This window comes from Solanum tuberosum, unplaced genomic scaffold (assembly GCF_000226075.1).
Source record: "Solanum tuberosum cultivar DM 1-3 516 R44 unplaced genomic scaffold, SolTub_3.0 scf00222, whole genome shotgun sequence".
Classification (NCBI taxonomy): Eukaryota; Viridiplantae; Streptophyta; class Magnoliopsida; order Solanales; family Solanaceae; genus Solanum; species Solanum tuberosum.
In genome coordinates, this window is record NW_006239147.1 from 807,236 (window position 1) to 826,636 (window position 19,401).

A 19,401-nucleotide genomic window follows, 5' to 3' on the forward strand; every position below is an offset into this window, starting at 1 on the left:
ATATATATGTTTGAGGAGGATTAAATATACTCATATGGGATTATATATATATATATATTTTAAAATAATAAAAAATTAACCTGAAATTAATTTTTTTCATTTCCGTTAGAGGAAAAGGGTATATGTGAGCCATTTGTATATAAGTAGGGGTATATATGAGCCACTTTCATAACGAGGGGTATATTAGCTCTAATTGACAAAGTTAAGGGGTATATCAGACTTTAAAAAATATGGTAGTACGTAGTATTTTTTATTTTTTAGTAGTGTCACGCGAATATACATAAGGTGAGTTGATGAAGTGAGAAAATATTTGTGTTTTGGGACCATATTTAACATTTTCTAAAACTTCTTATTTATTATATATGGGCATACATTTTACTTAAAAGAAGGACTCAAACATTAGCAATATATTATCAAGAAAAAAAAATGTTAGCTACAAATTATTTAACAACAAAGTTCGTTATTAATTTCAACTTTTTATAGTGATAGTTAAGTTAAGTGCTTTTGTGATTTGAAGCACTCCGAGAGCTGTCGAAATTAAGAGGGCGATTTGAGAGGGGAAAGAGTGATAGGGCAAAGTGTGTTTGGAGTGACTTACAGAGTTTTTTAAAGTTATTTCAGGACGACTAAAATTTCAAAGAATCGATTGATGTACATCCCGTTGTACAAAAACAAGGATGATATTTGAAATTGCAACAATCATAGGGGTATGAAACTACTAAGTCACACTACGAAAGTTTGAAAGAGGATGGTTAAGATAAGATTGAAGAGGAATGTGTCTATTTTCGAGAACCAATTCAGATTGGTTCCAGGGTGATCGACAACGAAGTCATTCACCTTTTATGGAGATTGTTGGAGAAGTATAGTGAGAGAAAAAGAGAAGTACTGCATATGATGTTCATCGATCTAGAAAAAGTTTAGACAAAATCTAGAGCGAGGTTTATGGAGATGCTTGGAGTCTAGAGGTGCGTCTGTGGCATACATTAAAGTGATTAAGAATATGCACAATAAAGCCAAGATCCAGACGAGGATAGTGGAGGGATACTCAAAACATTTACCGATCGAGATGAGGTTGCATTAAGAATCATCTCTTAACTCGTTTTTATTTGCCTTGGTGATGAATGAATTGACACGACATATTCAAGAGCAAGAACCATGGCGTATGTTATTTGCAGATGATATAATATTTATCGAGAGAGATAGAACAAAATTAAAGTTGGGTTGGAGATTTAGAGACAAACTCTAGAATCTAAAGGTTTCAAGTTAAGCAGGACTAAAAAGAGTGTACATAAAGTGCAAGTTTAGTGTTGCATGGTAAAGTGAGAATTGATATACAAGTTATCCCATAAGAGAGGAAGCTTCAAGTATCTTTATGTCTATAATCCAAAAATAAAGGAGATCAATAAGGACTTCGCACATTGTACTGTAGCAGGTGGATGAAGTGGGAGATCGCATCCAGTATCCTATGTTATAAAAAGGTCGGTGACACTGAGACTTAAATGTGAGTATAATAGAGTGGTTGTTAGACTGATTATGTTGTATATGGTGGAGTATTGACCAATCAAAAACTCCTATTCAGAAAATAAAATAGTAGAGATGAGGATGCTTAGATGTATGTGTTAGCATACTAACTTACTAAAAGTGACAAGATTAGGATGTGCTCATACCATTATTATTATTATTAGTAGTATGAGCATTACTTTATTCTTCGACTTTATTACTAATGTTATTTCTTTTACTTTGATTATTTTTTCTTATTTTTGCATTTCTTTCAAACCTATTATGAAAAATGATTGTTTAAGCTGAAAATCTATTGAAAACAACCAATTCCCTACCCCACAAAGGTAGGAGTAAGGTCTATGTACTGACCTCATCTTGATCAAACTCCACTTGTGGAACTATACTAGGTATGTTATTATTGTTGATGGTGGTGATAGTTGTTTTTTTCTTTTATTATAAGAGATTAATTTTATGACTTCCATGCAATATTAGAAGTTGGATGATCACTCTTGAAAACAACTCATGGATTATTTTAGTTTTATATCTCTAGAGTTTGTCTTTTAACTTTTAAGGTATCAAGTGGTTATAAAGTTGTTGAGATCTCAAAAATCTAGACTCAATTGTTCAATAACAGGTACAAACAAAATTAAGGTTAATTTTGCAGTAGATATCATAGACCTAATTGAAGATTAAGAGTGTTAATTATAAATTAAAGTACCTGAGCAAGAATTGATATTTCAAGATTAGTAGGACCAAATGGCATGATCCTCATGTCATGGACTGAAAGATGCAATTGCTCCATTTGGACTAGCACTCTTCCCAACATTCCATCTTGTTTGTTGCAATGGATGTTAATAAGTACACTTTTGTGCATAATCCTTACCTTAATCTTGTTTGATCCTAATACTTGTTCCTTATTAGAATCATTATATTCCAAAGCTGATGGTATGTTTTTCTTTGACTCTTCAAGAAGTTTTACTTGTTCTTGAAGCTCTTTCATGTACTCAATAGTATCTCCAAGGATAGATGACTTGTCTAACTATAAAACACATAAAAGATAATCATATTTGTGTATCCAATGATCTATATATTGAAGACTTGTAAGTATAAAATTTATAATAAGAAAATATAATCAAACATAACTCGCATTACTTCACTTCTATACTAATGTCAATGGCGAAGCAGACGTTCAATGTTTACTATATATCTACAAAAAGTAATTTTTAACTAAGATACACTACTATTTTTTTAAGATACACATGAATACAAATATACAATAACAATTTTTGGTATTCAATTGACCCCTTTTATTTATGTAGTTACAACACTGATTAATGCTTAACACCATCCATCTGTATTTTCAAGAACGCAAATGGTTTTTTTTTTGACTAAATAAAATGAAGTTAAAGATTATGGTTTTGTGTTTCTTGTAGAGTTGAAGTTTGCAAAACTTGTCAAAAGTAAGAAAATATAGTCTTTTCACCATTTTCCGCTTCTTTTTTAATTTTAGTTTATGCTTGATTTTTGAAAGAAACATGGAAAATAATTATTACACTAGTATGCCTCTATTTCAAGCATGCTAATCAGTTGACTATATGAATTCCCTCTATCCAGGTATATCTTGCTATTTATATCCGTCGATTCGAAAGCAAAGGCGAAGCTAGGGAGGGGCAACGAGTTCAATTTTATTCTTTTAATATAATAATATATAGATGTCAAATCACTAGGCTTTTTAGTGTTTATTTTTATATTTTAAATTCTTTTAATGAAAATATTGATTCTAATTACAGAAATTAAAGATTGAAAAAAAGAAAAATGCACCACAGTATATTAAGTTTCTGCTATATGGAATCCTAGAAAGAGCCAGATTACAAGAGTCTATTACACAGAGTTTTACCCTGTATTTATGCAAGAGTTTGTTTTCATAAATCACAATTCGAATTTGTGACCTAATGGTCACATACCAATAACTTTACCAGTTACGCTAAAACTAGAAAAATAGAAGATAAAAGGAAATGAAGTTTACCTTCTTAAGACCAGGGACAATCTTTGACAAAGAGATGAAAAGGTCTCCCATTTTTTCTCTTCTCTTCCTCTCCGCAATAACATGATCTTGAGCTTGTAGTGGACTCCTCTTATACATAACATTATTATTATTATTATTATTTTCCCCTAATAATAATGATTCTTGACATGCATTTTCTGAGCTTATCATTGCACCAATATCTTCTTCTTGATTTGAAGAAAATGAAATAAGAAATCCCCCAGAATTAGAGGAAGAATTATTAGAAGAAATTGCTTTTTGACCACTTTTTTCTTCAATATTTGTGGTGTAACCAACTGATGAATTATATATATCTTGGGAAATATTTGGCTTGAACTCAAAGAAGCTCTCATCGTTATAATTACCACTATATTCCATATCCTAAAAGAGAAGTAAACAAAATAAAATTAAAGGATATATATATATATATATATAATAGAAAGCTTGTTAATACTCATATAATTATTTAAGGTTGCATTGATTGACCTTATTGATTATCCAAACAATAATGTAGTACTATTATCTCTTCTTTCTTCTAGAATTTTTTTTCTTTCTAAAATGATGTTCTAATTTTAGTGAAAAACAAACTAATTAGATTTTTCAGGAGATTAAACATTAACACAAGAAATCAAGTACACTCCAATTTTTAAGGGTCTTGAATTTGAGTCTCCGATTTGAAGTCGTAGTGAAAACGTTTTATTCTTCAAAAGGGATTTTTCGACAGAAATCTGAATTAGTTGAATAGAGTATTAGAAGACAACAGATAACGTCAACACAGATCTGTAGAATACAAGAAGAGATAGAAATTTAATGAACTTACTTGAAAAGAGTTGTATAATTGCTTTCCACGATGAAAGACAAGAATGTTGTTCAAGACTTAACCGTGTATACTTCTCAAGAAAGGTATCAAAGGATTAGGTCTCCATTGAATAGCTCACTACCACCCCACCCTCCAAAAAAAAAAATTAAAAAAAGATGAATAGAAATAATATTGATTATTTTTTCCAAGTGTCCAATTAAAGTAATATCTATTTTATATATTTATACCACGTGTGAAAAGCTGTCATCTTTTCATCCTCACTAATTCAATTAATTAAATAATGTATTAATTAATCAATTTTAGTAATAACTCATCATGAACATAAATTAAGTCAAAGAGGCCTCTTCCATTTCCTCCACATTTAAACATCTTCCAGAACCTTTACCCTAAATATGTCAAAGTTTTCTAGTCCATCCACATTTGAAAAATGTTCATTCTTTCTTTAGGGTGTTTGAAAGAAGGAAAATATAGAAAGAGAAATTGTATACTGTCCAATTTTATTTTATTTTTGTTTGATTTTGATTTGGCGTGAAGTTTAGGAAAGTAAACTAGACTTTTGAATTTTGTAGCTACAAATTAAAGATATGTATATCAAAATTAATTAAATCGTGTAACCTTAAACATGTCATGTAGAAAGATGAAAATAAAGAGTGGTCAAAAAAGGAAAGAGCCTTCATTTTGAAATGGACTAAAAAAAAAAAAAGAGATAAATAAATTGAAACGGAATATGTGATATTCCTTTCCTTCTTTATCTTGTGGCATTAAACATGTCAGGTGGAAAGATAGAATGAAAAAGTTATCAAAAAATGATAGAGATATTCATTCTGAATTACAGACCAGACTAAAAAAAAGACAAATAAATTGAAACAAATGCAATATTTCTTTCCTTTTTTCTTTGGGTTGGGTGGGGGTGGGGTATTTGTCTTTCTTCTATAGGAAAACAAACTTTATGCTTGTTTTAATTATGCAATCAATAAAAAAGAATACTTTAACTTTTCCATACATTTTACAAAACAAAATAAAATAAAATAGGGTACTAATATTCGTAAGCTTTTCCTTTCGGTTGACTAATCTAGATATTTATGTCTGAAAATTTAACTTTAATTTGAAGGTAATATACTTTCTATCAGAGCAATTTCATATCATAACATTTTCCTTTAATTAGAGTTGCCTAAATTTTGAAATGATTAGTTAGGATTCAACTTGCTAAAACAAATTAAATTTGCTTAAGATAAGATCATCAGATCTTTTCTAAATCTTAGATAATGTAACATACTAAAGGAATAGTTCTAAGTTTCATTTTTTTAATTTGAAGTCCTATTTGAAATTTTGTAACCTACGTACGTATAATGCCATTTGAAGTTGGTGTATTTAATTTATTGATAAGGTTGAGCAGGTGATTAATATCTTTATAGAGATTCATCTCAAATTAAATTTACAAAATAAAACATGCAAGGGAAATGACGAATCTTATTTAGTGAAGGGGGTTAGGAGGGTGTGGGGGTTATACTTCATTTGTTTTAATTTATGCGTCTTAATTATTATTTGAAGAGTAAAAAAAATATTTTTTTTGATCAAATTTGCTTAAATGTTTTAAATTATCAACTATTTTAACAATTATAGTATTTTAAAATAATTTTAATTATGTAAATTTTATTTCAAAAAATTATAAGGATTATATCACATTTCTCGTACTTTGAATTAAGGCATGTAAGTTGAAACATCAAGAATATGATCATATAGCTAGTGATCAAGGAATGAACGAAATATCAACTAGAACTTAACTAATAATACTCCTTTCGTTCATTTTTACTTGTTCACTTTGAAATTTACATGACTCGTAAAAAATAAAATTAATGAGGTAAAGACCGACCATGTTGCAAGTCGTTTTGCGTCTAGAAGCCCATATTGTCTTGTCGGGGAACTTGCTTAGCTGGGACATACACACTCAATTGAAATTTCTTTCACATAATTAATGCTATTTTCCGTACATGTGTAGTTTGTCTTTGAAATAATTAAGAAAAAATAAATGAATTTTACAGAAAAGAAGAAGAATTTTATCTTAATTACCTTTTCATTCTTATAGAAAATACATATGACTTTCTCTCCACAGTAGCCTTTTCAAATTAGACAATTCAAACTAGTCTGGTGGGCACAACATTATGTTAGGATTTGCCTTGTATATTTTATATTATTTATATTTTATCGTAATTGTATTTTACTTTAAAAAAGATTCTAGGTGAAAAAAGACTTTCATATTTTGTTTTTATTGCGCGGTGATGTTTTACACTTTTATAAATTCAGGATTTTTTTTAAATCTTTTTGAGACAAAATAAATAAATACAATAACATCTAATATATAGTACTCATTAAAGAGTCTTATTTAGGGGAATGCTATTTCTCATGAAAATGATCTCTTATGAGTTATGATCATGGAAGAAGATGGTTTTTAATATTACTAAAAATAAAGATATTTTATGTATAAAAAGTGAAAAACTAAAAGGGACATAAAACTAAAAACAAGTTTGTAAAGGATTATTAATATCATATCAAAATATTATACTTGTGTTTTCAATATAGTTTTCTTTGTCGCTTGATTTATTATTGTTTAAATTTTGTGATTAGCAATATTTGACATTTTGTTATTTCGATCCCAACAAATTAAGGTCCGGCAAGACACCATACTTTTCTGTTTCTATTAGATCTGTTCGTTTCGAGTAATGTGGATCTCTATGCATCCAACCATGTTTTATTCAGGTTATTTAACATACATAATATACTGATTTAATTCATTTTCCCAAGACATTATTTAGCTTAGTAATATTATTTTTTTGTATTTATCGAGTTTGCAACCCACTAGGGCAATTCATTTTTAGCACGTTGATAAATAGGACTATAGGAGTAACGTGGCCAATTAAATCTCGAAAAACGTATTAAATTAGTACTATAATATTCATTGTGCTTGGTGAAACAGGACACAGGTTTTAGGGGATGTAAACTAGAATTTGTTTCTTCACATTGTTTTTGGTGAATCTATCGTTTAAAGGTTTGGATTCTATCATTGTAAAATCAATGGCAAAGTTAAAAATTTCACCACATATGACTACGGCGCTGCGTAAAACTTTGTTTTGTTTATGCATATTTTTGCTCCAGATTTAAAAAAAGTATTTTCATCAGACAGGTACTAGCTGCATTTTAGTAAAGATAAGTCAAAATCACACAATTTATGCAATGTTTGAAAAGATGAATTACGCTTTTTGTTCTTTTTTGTAAAAACGAAGTTTGATTTATTTTTTAATTCAATTCAATTGTGGTTGTTTCCTTTTTCTATGAAACAGAATAGAAAAACCCAAAGTATTATTGATTAACAATTGGACCTGAATCGTCACATGTATTATTGATTAATTCTTGCAAATAATATTGGTCTCAAAACCTCAATCGATAAACTATAATAGTGTCTCATAAAAAAGAATTTCATAGTTAAGCAAAATGTCAATACAACAAAAGATTCTCGACTCAAAAGAAAATATTATATAGTTCCAACAGTACATATATACGTTGTTATCCATATTAATAGTACAAATTAAAGCATGAATTCAATCAAAGAATTCGTTTAACATTAACACATTCGTCCCAATTGGAGTAACCTTGAACATATTTAAAATCGAATTTAGTCTTGTGTCGAGTCTTGTATGGTAAGAAGATGTAATTCAAACGCCTTTTCAACATCCTGCACTTTAATATCAACATTCTCATCAATCTGCAAGGATATAATGAATGTCATCATTAGTATTAGAAAGTATCTTTAATTTGACAAAAGTATGATAACACACGTCTCAGGTTCAAAATTCAGTGGAGATAAAATAAACACCAGGCAATTCTATTCATATGTTCTAGCTTTGGTGGACAAAGTTACCTGATAGGAGGTGACACGTATCCCGTGGAATCAGTCTAAAATACGGAAAAGCTGACCCGGACACCACAGTCATAAAAAAAAAGTATGATAATTATAAATTAAAGAATGAGAAATAATAATTACCTCAGCAAGAATGGAGATATAATGAAGAGATGTGTGATTGGATGGGGAAACTCTAATGTGGTGAATAGTAAGATGTAAGTTTTCCATTATTCCAGCAATAATTGAGAAAATACTCCTCATTTGCTTATAGCAATGGATTCCTATGAGTACATTTTTGTCCAGAATTTGAACCTTTATATCATTAATATCCTCATGTCTTTTGGATTCAAGATCATCAACATGATCATCATGAGAATATTGTTTGTGTACTAGTGTGGCATGAGTTGTTTCAATTAAGTTCGTACTACTTTTTATCGTCCGAGCAGCTTCCTCTAAAGAACTAACACGTCCTTGAAGTTCTCCTATGTACTTTATAGCATCTTCAAGAATTGAAGCTTTGTCCAACTGCATCATCATAACCAATACAAAGATATTTCATGTTAGGTTAGTAGAGATGGAAGAAATAAACTAATTAATTACTCTCGGTGTCCCAGTTTATGTGATGCACTTTCTTTTAGGACAACATAATTAAAGCATTACAAGTCCATTATTATTCACAGTATAAGACTACCATAATAATGATATATATATATATATATATATATATATATATTTTGGAATCTCGGAGGAAACTATTTTTGGATATGCATTGGGTAAACCCGTTATTATGTAATAGCTTATAAACCACACAGGAAATGTAAGTACACTAGACAAGTCTAATGCAACGAACTCGACTGAAAAAAAGTATAAATTAGTCTCTAATCTCCCTAATAAAATACCATATGCTCCACCAATTCACCCATCCTTACAATTATCATAACTATACTAACAATGTGAATGTATTTTAAATCTTATTGGAAATATGAGTCCATCCATAATGGATACTCTTATAAAGAATCCACTAGCTAAAATAAGTACAATAATACATTATATGTCAAATTAGACTTTGAGCTTAACTTACACCCAAAAATTAGCTCAAAGGGAGAAGGATTGCTCGAGCCTTAAAAAAAAATCTCTCAATCATATGAGGATTCACTCCATTCATCAAATAGAACTTTCAACCGGTCAGTTGTTTTCCACACTCTCTTCTCTACCGCATAAAGCTAGATTACACTTGAGAATGTGGTATCATCAATATGTTAGTCAAGAGCGAAACCCTAAATCTCAAACTGAAAAAGATTATATTTGACACTAATTAACAACAGTATCAGGAATGCAAATGTGTATATCACCCACTATCTCAGAGAAGTCAATCAAGTGACGACGAAGGCAATAGGCGTCACTGAACTAGGTACTTTCCGACCAATTGCCCAAACTCCAACCAGTTTTTTTTAAGATGTCTGTTGCGGATGTTTCCTATGATTTACGGGCGAGAGAAGAGAGCATCACATCAAGTCAATATCAATAGAAAGAGCTGCTTCTAACTAATTCTGTCTAAGCCTTGAATGAACTACATTCTCTTCTATCCCTTTCCTGAACTACGGACTTGCTTGCTAAATTGGCATCTACGAGTGGAATTGAATCCTAATATCTTCTCTACATCCTTTTCCAAGAAATGTTAAAGGTTCAATTCAACTAGATAAATAATAATTTCCATTTTTAAGAAAAAAATATGAGAAATGTCTTCTTCTTTTTTTGTTAGTTAAGGATTATACATCTTATTAGGAAGAAAGAATATTGCATAAATTAATCCTTTCTTTTAGTTTTGTGATCAAACTAGGTAACTCCTTTCTATGTTAGAGGTTTGGTTCATGCCCCTTCTAACTTTATACCTTTTTTGTGGATGAATAGATCTGATAGGGGTCAAGCCTAAACCCCTCACATCAAGGCTCACAACCATTTAGTGCTCTCTTATAGGGGAAAAGGGAAAAAAGATTATGATATAGGAATTGGTAACTCCTATAAGACTCAAACATGATAAAAACAAAAAAAATTATACTTAGCTTTATAGGTATAGTTCTTTTGCGAGGGTTGAAATATCTATGTTCTTTTTGTGAAAGATAAAAGTTTATCCTTATGTTATATTCAAAAGTATAGTTTGAAATGAGAAATTTGAAATTTGAAATTACAACATACCTTCTTGAGTTGCGGTATAGCTTTAGCCAAGAGAGCAAAAAGTTGGGAGAACCTTTCACGACGTTTCCTTTCAGCCAAAAGATGATCTTGAGATTGCAAAGGACTTCTACATATCCTCTTAGCCGCCATTGATGAATTAGATATACTGTTGCTCATCATCACTTTTTCCGTTATCATATCATAATTTAATTCATTATCCTCTAAGAAAAAAGAATCAGCTACAGGAACATTAATATTCCCAAATGAAATAATATTCTGCGATGAAGACGATGAATTAGATGAAGGAGAAGAACAAGAAAATGCAATTTTAGGAATATTTTCTAATGAATTGGAAGTACTTGGATTTTGATTAGGTAAAGATGTGAACATTTCAGAAAGTAGATTCTTAAATTCAAATGGTGCTTCTTCATTATCATTTGTGGTGTTATTGTTATTATTGAACCTTGTATTTTCCATGGTTAACAAATTTGAAATTTTTAGTTTTAATTTCTAACTCAATTAATTGTTTTCTTGTTATATAGTGGACTATAAGAAAGTCACGTGTGAGCAGTAGTATTTGTTATGGAAATCGTGGTGTTATTATATTATACGTTTTATTAGTACATATTTTAGTAGTATAACAACTATAAGTTTTTCTTGCTTTACATGCTGTGATTAAAAGAGAGAGTTGAGGGGATGAAAGGTGAGGATATTTTTAAAAATTTGTTTGTTGATTTAGTGTATAAAAAATTATTTACAAAGATATCAGCTAACAATATTAGGACTGTACCTATCTTGAGTTGAATATTTGGTTACATAATTCTTGGTGTCATTTCACATTCCCCATAATATAATACATTATTAATACTCTCTTTGTCTCAATTTATGTGACGTTGTTTGACTTGATGCAAAGTTTAAAAAAGAAATAAAGATTTTGAAATTGTGGTTTAATATAAGTATAAATGTTTGTGGGCCTATAAATCATCTTATTATTTTTACTTATTTTTTTAGCGTTTGGGTTGTAAGCAAAAAATATTTTCTTAAGTAATTGTGTATAATCTAGAGAAATACTATGAAGTATAAGAATATAATATAATTAGAAAAACATACTAATTTTTATCTTGAATTCTTGAAGTAACACTCAGAGGCGCGGAGTTAGGATTAGGAGTTTGGGAGTTCTAAATTTTAGGATAAACAGAAGAATATTGCAAAACATGCTTCCTTTTTTCCTAAAAAAGGAAAGAGAAACTTCATTTTCATTGCCCTAATGTCTATGGAAAAACTAGTAGTTTGTCCGAACCGCACTTATTTTGAGACAATTTTTTGTTTTGTTATTGCTAAGATATAGTACTTATTTTAAAATGGAAAAAGTATTTCTATTTTTTCCTCTCTTAAGAATTCACAACAGCTCTATTTGTTAAAAACAGATTCAGTAGCTCCATCAAATTAAATAGATACGTAGATATATACGGTATCTGAATGTAGATAACATGTCGGATTTTTTCCAAGATTTTTATTATTTTTAAGATTTAATTTGTTTGTTTATCTATTTTTTTTTAGATGAATATGGTTGTAATGATCTTCTACAGGATCCATAACTCATTTATTAATGTTATTGTTATTTCTTGGATTATCGTTTCATTTCCGTATGGAATCATGTCCTTTAATTATCCTTCTAATTAACAACTCCTTTTGACTTGAAAAATTCTGATATCTAATTGGTTGATATTAAGAACTAATTAAGTTATTTAATTATCTTCCTTTCTTAGTCCTTTTAATTTCTTGTAAACACTCATATTTACATAATCAAATTCTTTATAAAGTTATTATTTCTAATATATGCATTAAAAACTCATGACCTGACCAACATGGGTTGTGGTGCAGTAGTGGTACTGGTACTGCTTCACCCTTAACCAGAGATCTCGAATTCAAGTTCGGGATATAAAGAAAATCTTATTGGGAGTGTCAGCTCCGAATGGGCCTGCAGTGCGCAGTCCCGATTTAATCGGAGCTCCAAGCTTTGAATACCGGGTGGAAAATTAAAAAAAATCATGACCTGATAAAATTAACAACTAATGGATGTTATAATAGGTTAAACTTCCAACAATGCAAATAATCTTTTTACTGAACGTGAGAATAGTATCTGCATAAATGTAAGGTATGATTGTGTATATAATACTCTTATAATTCAACATTTTTTTAAATCCCGCACATAGTGGAAGTTTAGTGCACCAATATACCTTAAATTTGCCAAAATAGGTTTGAAGCAATCTTAAACAATTTATAGGATAGAGACGCAATTTCAAACCTTAATTATTTTCTTATGATTCGCAGCAATTTTTTTCTATTTTCATATTAATTTCTTTCATCTTAAACATTAGAAATTATTTAATCAAGGATATGCAAAATCTGCATTCTTCTATATATGACAATAATCTAATCTTTGTAATCTTTGAAGTATTTTAGATAGCGCGTTCTTGCATAGTTGCATTGCATCTAATTTAAGTACCTCCCATTGATAATATAATAGTATTACTTTAATTTCTAAATTGAAAACTTGACCAAAATTTGCATTCCATTGAAGTTGATTCCTTTTCCATTACTTGGTTTTTGTAAGTTGAATAAGATCTTGATCTTGTTTACCATTGAGCTTAAAAGTGTGTGTACTATGTAAATTTACGTTTTACTTTATAAAGGAATTCAACTTTCTTTCTCATTGCAATATGAAGTTCAATCGAAGTAGTATGTGCACCCCTTCTTCACACCTTGTCCGTCTAGATATATATATATATCAATATATCCTTTACTTAACCCGGCTGCGATGGTCTGCCCTCCGAGAGTCACATACATCACCCTTATTATTTGAATTTTGATATATAACTCCATTATATCATTTACTCATTTTGTTTATCCTTATTTATTCACCCTGAACGTTGCATTTTTTTTAAGAAATAATAAATAAAGTATATATTTTACTATAAAATTCATATTAATAGTTGTTAATTTCAATGGACTTAGAAGATAGTTCAGGGAATGATCGTAGTTAATGTCAAGGATGATTTTTGTTTTTTCTCTTGATATTTTAAGTAGGCAAATAAAAATAAAAATTTACTATTTATTTTTAATATAGCGAATAAATAAAATAATTGAGAGAGTGCCGTAATTAGTGTGTTCATATTACAACATGAGGTGAGAGAATATTTCGAGCATTGGAATGCAATCTAATTAAACGTGGTTTCCATGAATTAATATCAACATATCTTACGGAAGTTTTGAAGACCTATCCTAGAAAAATTATGTTAAATAAGTAGTAAACGTATTGTGAAGATTCTATAGTTTTTGGATAAGACAAAATAATTAATATTATAATTCAGTGTAAGATTTTTCTTGTTCACTCCCTTTTAATTTTCATGCCCTTATCCAATTTTAATAACTTTAAATATTTGTGACGTCTCTTGAACAATCGAAAATGTGAATGGAACGGGAGTGTTTGAGATACATAGAGACGACGATGGGCACGGTGGGTTGAGCTTAACTCGCAAAAATTTTAACTCGTTCCTTGTATAGATCTGTCCCGCATAAATTTTTGAATATTTGTCTTTTTAATTAAGTTTGATACTAAAAATAAATTTCATAAACATAAATTCATTTTCTCATTAAGTTGTATTAATTTAATAGATAATAACTTAAATTTTATTTTTTAAAGGTCAATTGGGAAACATTTTCATTTACTATCTTGAATATTTTAGTAACTTTAAAGAAATCATCTTAATAAATTATGATTTATCACTCTTATAACATGTAAAAAAATAAAATTAATTTGTAGTCTCAATAAAACCGCATAGACCCGCAATCCGCCCCACATTAATTTTTAGAAAAACCCACTTCAACCCACCCTGCATCCTGTCTGCCCTTTCCTACATAGACTTAAAACCATCCCGCCCCGCCCCATTACCATCCATAGAGATGCAGGTGCATCCTCTAGTGAAGCATAATATTAGGGACAAAGGCATATCCAAGATTTAAAATTATGGATTTATATCTACTATTTATTGCAAACTTTGAATTTTTTTTACATATAAATTATACTCTGCATCGAAAGTATTAGCTTTAGACGGCTCGGTGTCGGCATGCTACATATGCATCTGATTAGGGAGTGAAATGCCCGGAATAAGAATGTTCATTCTCAACAGTTCAAGTGAGTTAGATTAATACAATTCAAATAAAATCACAATTGTGCTACAACATTAAGCACAAGTAGGGGTTAATTAATCCTTTCTGTTTCCCCTAACAAGAGTTCAGCAGAGGAAGTTGAAGGGAGATATTGGCAACGCAATGCTTGAACGCTACGCATTAGAAAAAGGATATGATACATCTCAACTTGTCCTATCTGACTTCATCAACTATATATCGTTTTTCAATTTACACGAGTGCGCCTGTGCATGTTGATAAAAGAGCATGTAAACTCTACTTGGTTAGGGCACAAATAATTCTGCTTACTCAATGTCTTTTACAGCGTCCTGCATTGGTGAAGAACAAGTAAGTTACAACTGATTGATCATAAAATACAGATCGATCTTTCATGACAGAGATCAAGGATATACAAGTATCAAAATACACTAGGTTCAGTATGAGCATAGTGTAATAGGAAATGATCAGTGTTACCTTAGCGAGCCGTGTTACATAAGTTGCAGCAAATGCTGTAAACAATAAACCAACTCCAAGGGTCAATAGCTGGTTTCCTCCTAGGCCGATTTCAGATCCTTCTTGCTGGAACATCAAGAAATATAAGTTCATTGACGGAGTTGCTGAATTTCTTGTGAGTTATTAGTTTATTATTTAAGTTCGAAGCTTCCCAAATTAACAGAACTTTAAATATTCTAACATCAAGGATGGAAAGGCAACAACTTACAATATCTCAATTTGAACAAAGTAGGAACATATGAATGGTTGTAAAGCTAATCAATAGTACTGAAAAAGGAATGTCTCAATTTGGGTCTCACATGCCCAATACCCTACTTTTGTTTTCATAGTCCATAAGAATCAAATCAGAATAGTTGGCAGGTACTTAATCTCGACCGTGTTAGCTTGTCATGAATAAAACATAACGTCCTTTTTCCTTCTTTTTTTGATAATCATGGTGCTGGGGCTAGCTTGCACGCACCTCGACCAATTTCATGGGTACCTACCTACACAGATACCAGGTAACTTTGTCCACCAAGACTTAGCAAGATGGGGAGGAATCACCTAATGTTTTTGCCTCCACTAGGCAAGTGTCAGTCAACCAAGCAGAGCAAGTAATGTTTCTAGTTGAGAAAAACAACGATAAATTGGCAAGAGTACACTTCTGAAGCAATTTCAAATGTTATATACTCTGCCTACTTCTCTTAACAAGAAAATGCAATCCTAATTTCAGCAGGACTGGAAGAATAAAATCACAGAAATAATGACTGATTATAAGAAGAGACAAAGATTACACAGATAAGTGAACAAGATAAACAAGTGGCAAACTCACAAGAATTGCACGGCCAAATGCACCTGCACTCACGTAAGCCCATGATCCAGGAAGCATTCCAAGCCAACTGCATACAAAACATAAGATTTTATCAATATGAAGAGCATGCCTGACAAGTGAATCAACAAGTCCTCAAAAAGCAAAAGTACATTTGCCACAAAATGAAGTTATCATATACTCGCACTCTTGGATAGCTATGGCATCGCACTACCCTCAACCAATCCCTCATATCTAAAAAAAAAGAAATCTGAAGGAGAGGCTACTTCCACAAATCTAGAATCTAGATTGCAAACAAATCCTTACTACATTGTTCAACAAAACAGCTTTGCTAATGCTAAATATCACCCAAGGTGATCAAAGACTGTAAAAAAGAGTTTGATATCACTATACAAAACAGAAAACAGGCATGTAAAAGACACAGCCTGTTCTTCTTCTCCCCACAATTTAGGTTTTTCTTTTTTTTTGGCGCTTGTAATTGATCACGTAATGGACAGCTCATTTGTATCACCAGATAGCACATACCATATGATAGCTGTTACCTTGGAATTTCCACCTCAAAAACATCTCTCTGACAACAAATAAATGCCTAAGTGACTGAAAGGCCTGATATCAAATTACGCAATTCATGCAAAATTTTAGCACTGAGGTATTCCTTTCTATATGCATATGTTAAGATACATTTTCACATGAATACAAACATGCAACGGCAAATAAGGAGAAAAGAATCCGAATTCTTCCAAATCCTAGAAAATGAACTTCATCCTCGAAGTGAACCCAAAACACAGAAATTTAGACATCTGAACATTAGCCTAAAGGTGAAGAAGGAAGTGAAAATAGAAAATGAGACTCACCTTCCTAGAACATATGGTACAAACTCGACTGAAGTAAGTCCATAAAGATAATTCCCAAGAGAAAATGGAAGCAAAGGGCTCAAACGGAGAAGAGTAACAACTTTGAAACCATTTTCTCCAATTGCTTTGTCTATTGCGAGAAATTTCTTGTTCCCTTCGACCAGCTTAAGAATACGTTCACGAGCAAAATATCTGGCAATCAAGAACGCAACACTTGCCGCCACCTGAGTGCATATCACACTATTGAGAACACATTGTACATCATCGTGGCTATATTGAACGGAATGATCAGCTTACCGTTCCACCAATGGAAACAATGATGGTCCCAGTGACAGTGCCAAATAGAAGACCAGCCGACATGGTCAACGGAATGGCAGGTATTGCAAGGATCTATATCAGAAGTGTAATATTGAAAGTCAGTTCCATATAGAAACTCTAAAAGTTTCACTTATTGAGCTAGGCACATTTAATCTATTATGAATAAGAACTAGAACATTGGTCAAGCAAAAGCCCAAGAAACTTGACTGAAAATACATTAGTTTCACTTTCTGACAAAATAAGAATATTAACTCTTGCTACTTCATGTTAGTTCATAGTATAAGCCCTTTATGAGTATCTTCTGAAGTACAAAACTTAGGCATGCACAACCTAGTATGATGGAGCCAGACCAGAAAATACACCATATTTTATGTCCACAAAAAGCTTTTCCAACTAGACAACATTATACCCTTAACAAGTACATCGCTGCAGCTTCTTGAAATATTTTAAACCAAGGAAACAGAGTTTAATTCTTACTTCTAGTCCAGCATAAACTGCAACAAAAAGAGCATATCCAGCTGGCCCATAACCTGCCATGTGAGGAGCCTCAATCAAAATGAATTCATAAAAGTATACTCACATGATAAATCTTGAAAATCATTGCATTCTTTATTCATTTGGCTTACAAGTTTCTCAGTTTTGTTTAAAATTTCCACCAAACTGAATTGTGTGAGATAATTGTATTACGAAGCAAACTAGCACCAAAAAAGCCACATGGAACACAAATCAGTTCAAACAGGTCTACAAGATAAAGAAACCTTGAGCTTGGCAAGCGGTAATACTTGTTTGGAAATGCTATTTCACCAATTATTGACACATGAGGAGGAGACAGGAAAACACAAGGAGGAAAAAAGTAGATGTTCGCCAAATAGTTTTGTTTTATCCAAGACAAGAAGACCGTGTCAGGTTAGGCAACAACTACATGATTGGTGCATCATTCTAGCAGTAATATGGAAATACCAAAGAAAAAGAGCCACGAGCCCAAGAGTCAAATAGATTCATATTTTCGCATAAAATTTTCTAATTAGAAATTTATGGTCATTCACCAAAAAGAAGCTTTCAACTCCCATTTAGATTAAGTGTATACTTGTGAGATTTGTCATGTAGGACGTGTGTGTCTACTTGTTCGACTTTATGATAGATTAAGTGTCTACTTGTGTGATGTCAATTGAAGTCGAGTCAAATGACATATTTATGTATTGCGCCTAATTGTTAACCCTCAATTGAGTGGAATGACTATTGATATAGTGGAAGCCAATCGATTCGGGGATCAAAGCACAGTTTGTTAATTGATTGAACTATTAACCAATAGAACTATCTAAACATATCTTATACATTACAAGTTTATGTAGTCTACTTAGAATCCAAATTCTAATGTCCACAAGCAAGTATGGAAACCAAATTGGATAAGTCATATGAGATTACCTTCAATAATGCCAGAAAACTGGTTCAAGAAAACATTAATCTGGTCCTTGTATATGTACCCAACAGTTCCAAATCCACCAATCACACCCACAATCAAAAGACCAGCCAAAATGGTACCTTTAATAGCAGTATCATCATCTCCTGACCCACTATCCCTCTCACTCGCACCATCATCATTTTTGGGGTTCAAGTTAAGCAATCTCCTGAAACTCTGAGGAGATTTGTTTGGTGTCTTCAAAAGGGTCTGCTGTTTCTTGGTTTCCTTTAGGGAAGAACATGGTTTCAAGAAATGAAATCGTTTGGGTTTGAAACTATACAAAAACGAATTAACAGATGAATTTGTAAGGGAAAATTGAATCTTGGGTCCTTGTTGAAAAGAAGGAAAAAGAGTGACACATAAAGGTGTTCTGCTTAAATCAATGGTGGGCATTTCAGAGGATAAAGGGGGAACTGGAAAGCTGCTTCTTTTTTTCTTTTTTTTTCTCTTATGTTCTAAGGTTGTGCTGAGTTAATTCAAACTGTTTTGAGGACTGCTATCAATTGTGAAATTTGTGTTGGGTGTTCCATCAAAGAATGGAACTTTGTAGAATCTACTGTTATTCTATGCTTTGATTCCAAAAGAAGATTTGTGATATGAGGATGAACGAAATTGACTATTGGCGATTGAATAAAATCTGTGCTTCTTGTTGAAGCACGTGCTCTACCCTATCACCATGTCAAAAGACTATATGAATAGGTTTATACCGAGACAATACTGGACTACCTACTATCATTTTACCCTACTATCATTTGTAAGTTGAAGATGTGTCATATTCTATCTAATTATCTTTTTCAAATACTTCTTCTGTCTACTTC

General features: G+C 31.3%; 3 protein-coding genes across 3 annotated transcripts in view; all 3 read right to left on the reverse strand.

The window, feature by feature from the left end:
- Nucleotides 1–3,922, reverse strand: part of LOC107062378 (transcription factor bHLH18-like) — a 5,101-nt gene extending 1,179 nt beyond the window's left edge. Inside the window, exons 1-2 of the mRNA XM_015312936.1 lie at nucleotides 3,527–3,922; nucleotides 2,219–2,539 (exon numbers count right to left, since the gene is read on the reverse strand). Coding sequence (XP_015168422.1) covers nucleotides 2,219–2,539; nucleotides 3,527–3,922 — 717 coding nt within the window. The remainder of the gene's footprint in view (nucleotides 1–2,218; nucleotides 2,540–3,526) is intronic.
- Nucleotides 3,923–8,034: 4,112 nt separating this feature from the next.
- LOC107062379 (transcription factor bHLH18-like) lies at nucleotides 8,035–10,914 on the reverse strand. The gene is made up of 3 exons (XM_015312937.1): nucleotides 10,459–10,914; nucleotides 8,404–8,787; nucleotides 8,035–8,124 (listed from the first exon to the last, which is right to left on the reverse strand). The coding sequence occupies exons 1-3, from the start codon at nucleotides 10,912–10,914 to the stop codon at nucleotides 8,035–8,037; spliced, it is 930 nt and encodes a 309-aa protein (XP_015168423.1).
- A 3,685-nt stretch (nucleotides 10,915–14,599) lies between these two features.
- Nucleotides 14,600–19,256, reverse strand: LOC102605111 (TVP38/TMEM64 family membrane protein slr0305). Its single transcript, XM_006356464.2, has 7 exons — nucleotides 18,547–19,256; nucleotides 17,599–17,651; nucleotides 17,101–17,193; nucleotides 16,804–17,027; nucleotides 15,953–16,019; nucleotides 15,103–15,207; nucleotides 14,600–14,957 (listed from the first exon to the last, which is right to left on the reverse strand). The coding sequence occupies exons 1-7, from the start codon at nucleotides 18,974–18,976 to the stop codon at nucleotides 14,934–14,936; spliced, it is 996 nt and encodes a 331-aa protein (XP_006356526.1). The 5' UTR covers nucleotides 18,977–19,256; the 3' UTR covers nucleotides 14,600–14,933.
- Between the last annotated feature and the right edge of the window lie 145 nt (nucleotides 19,257–19,401).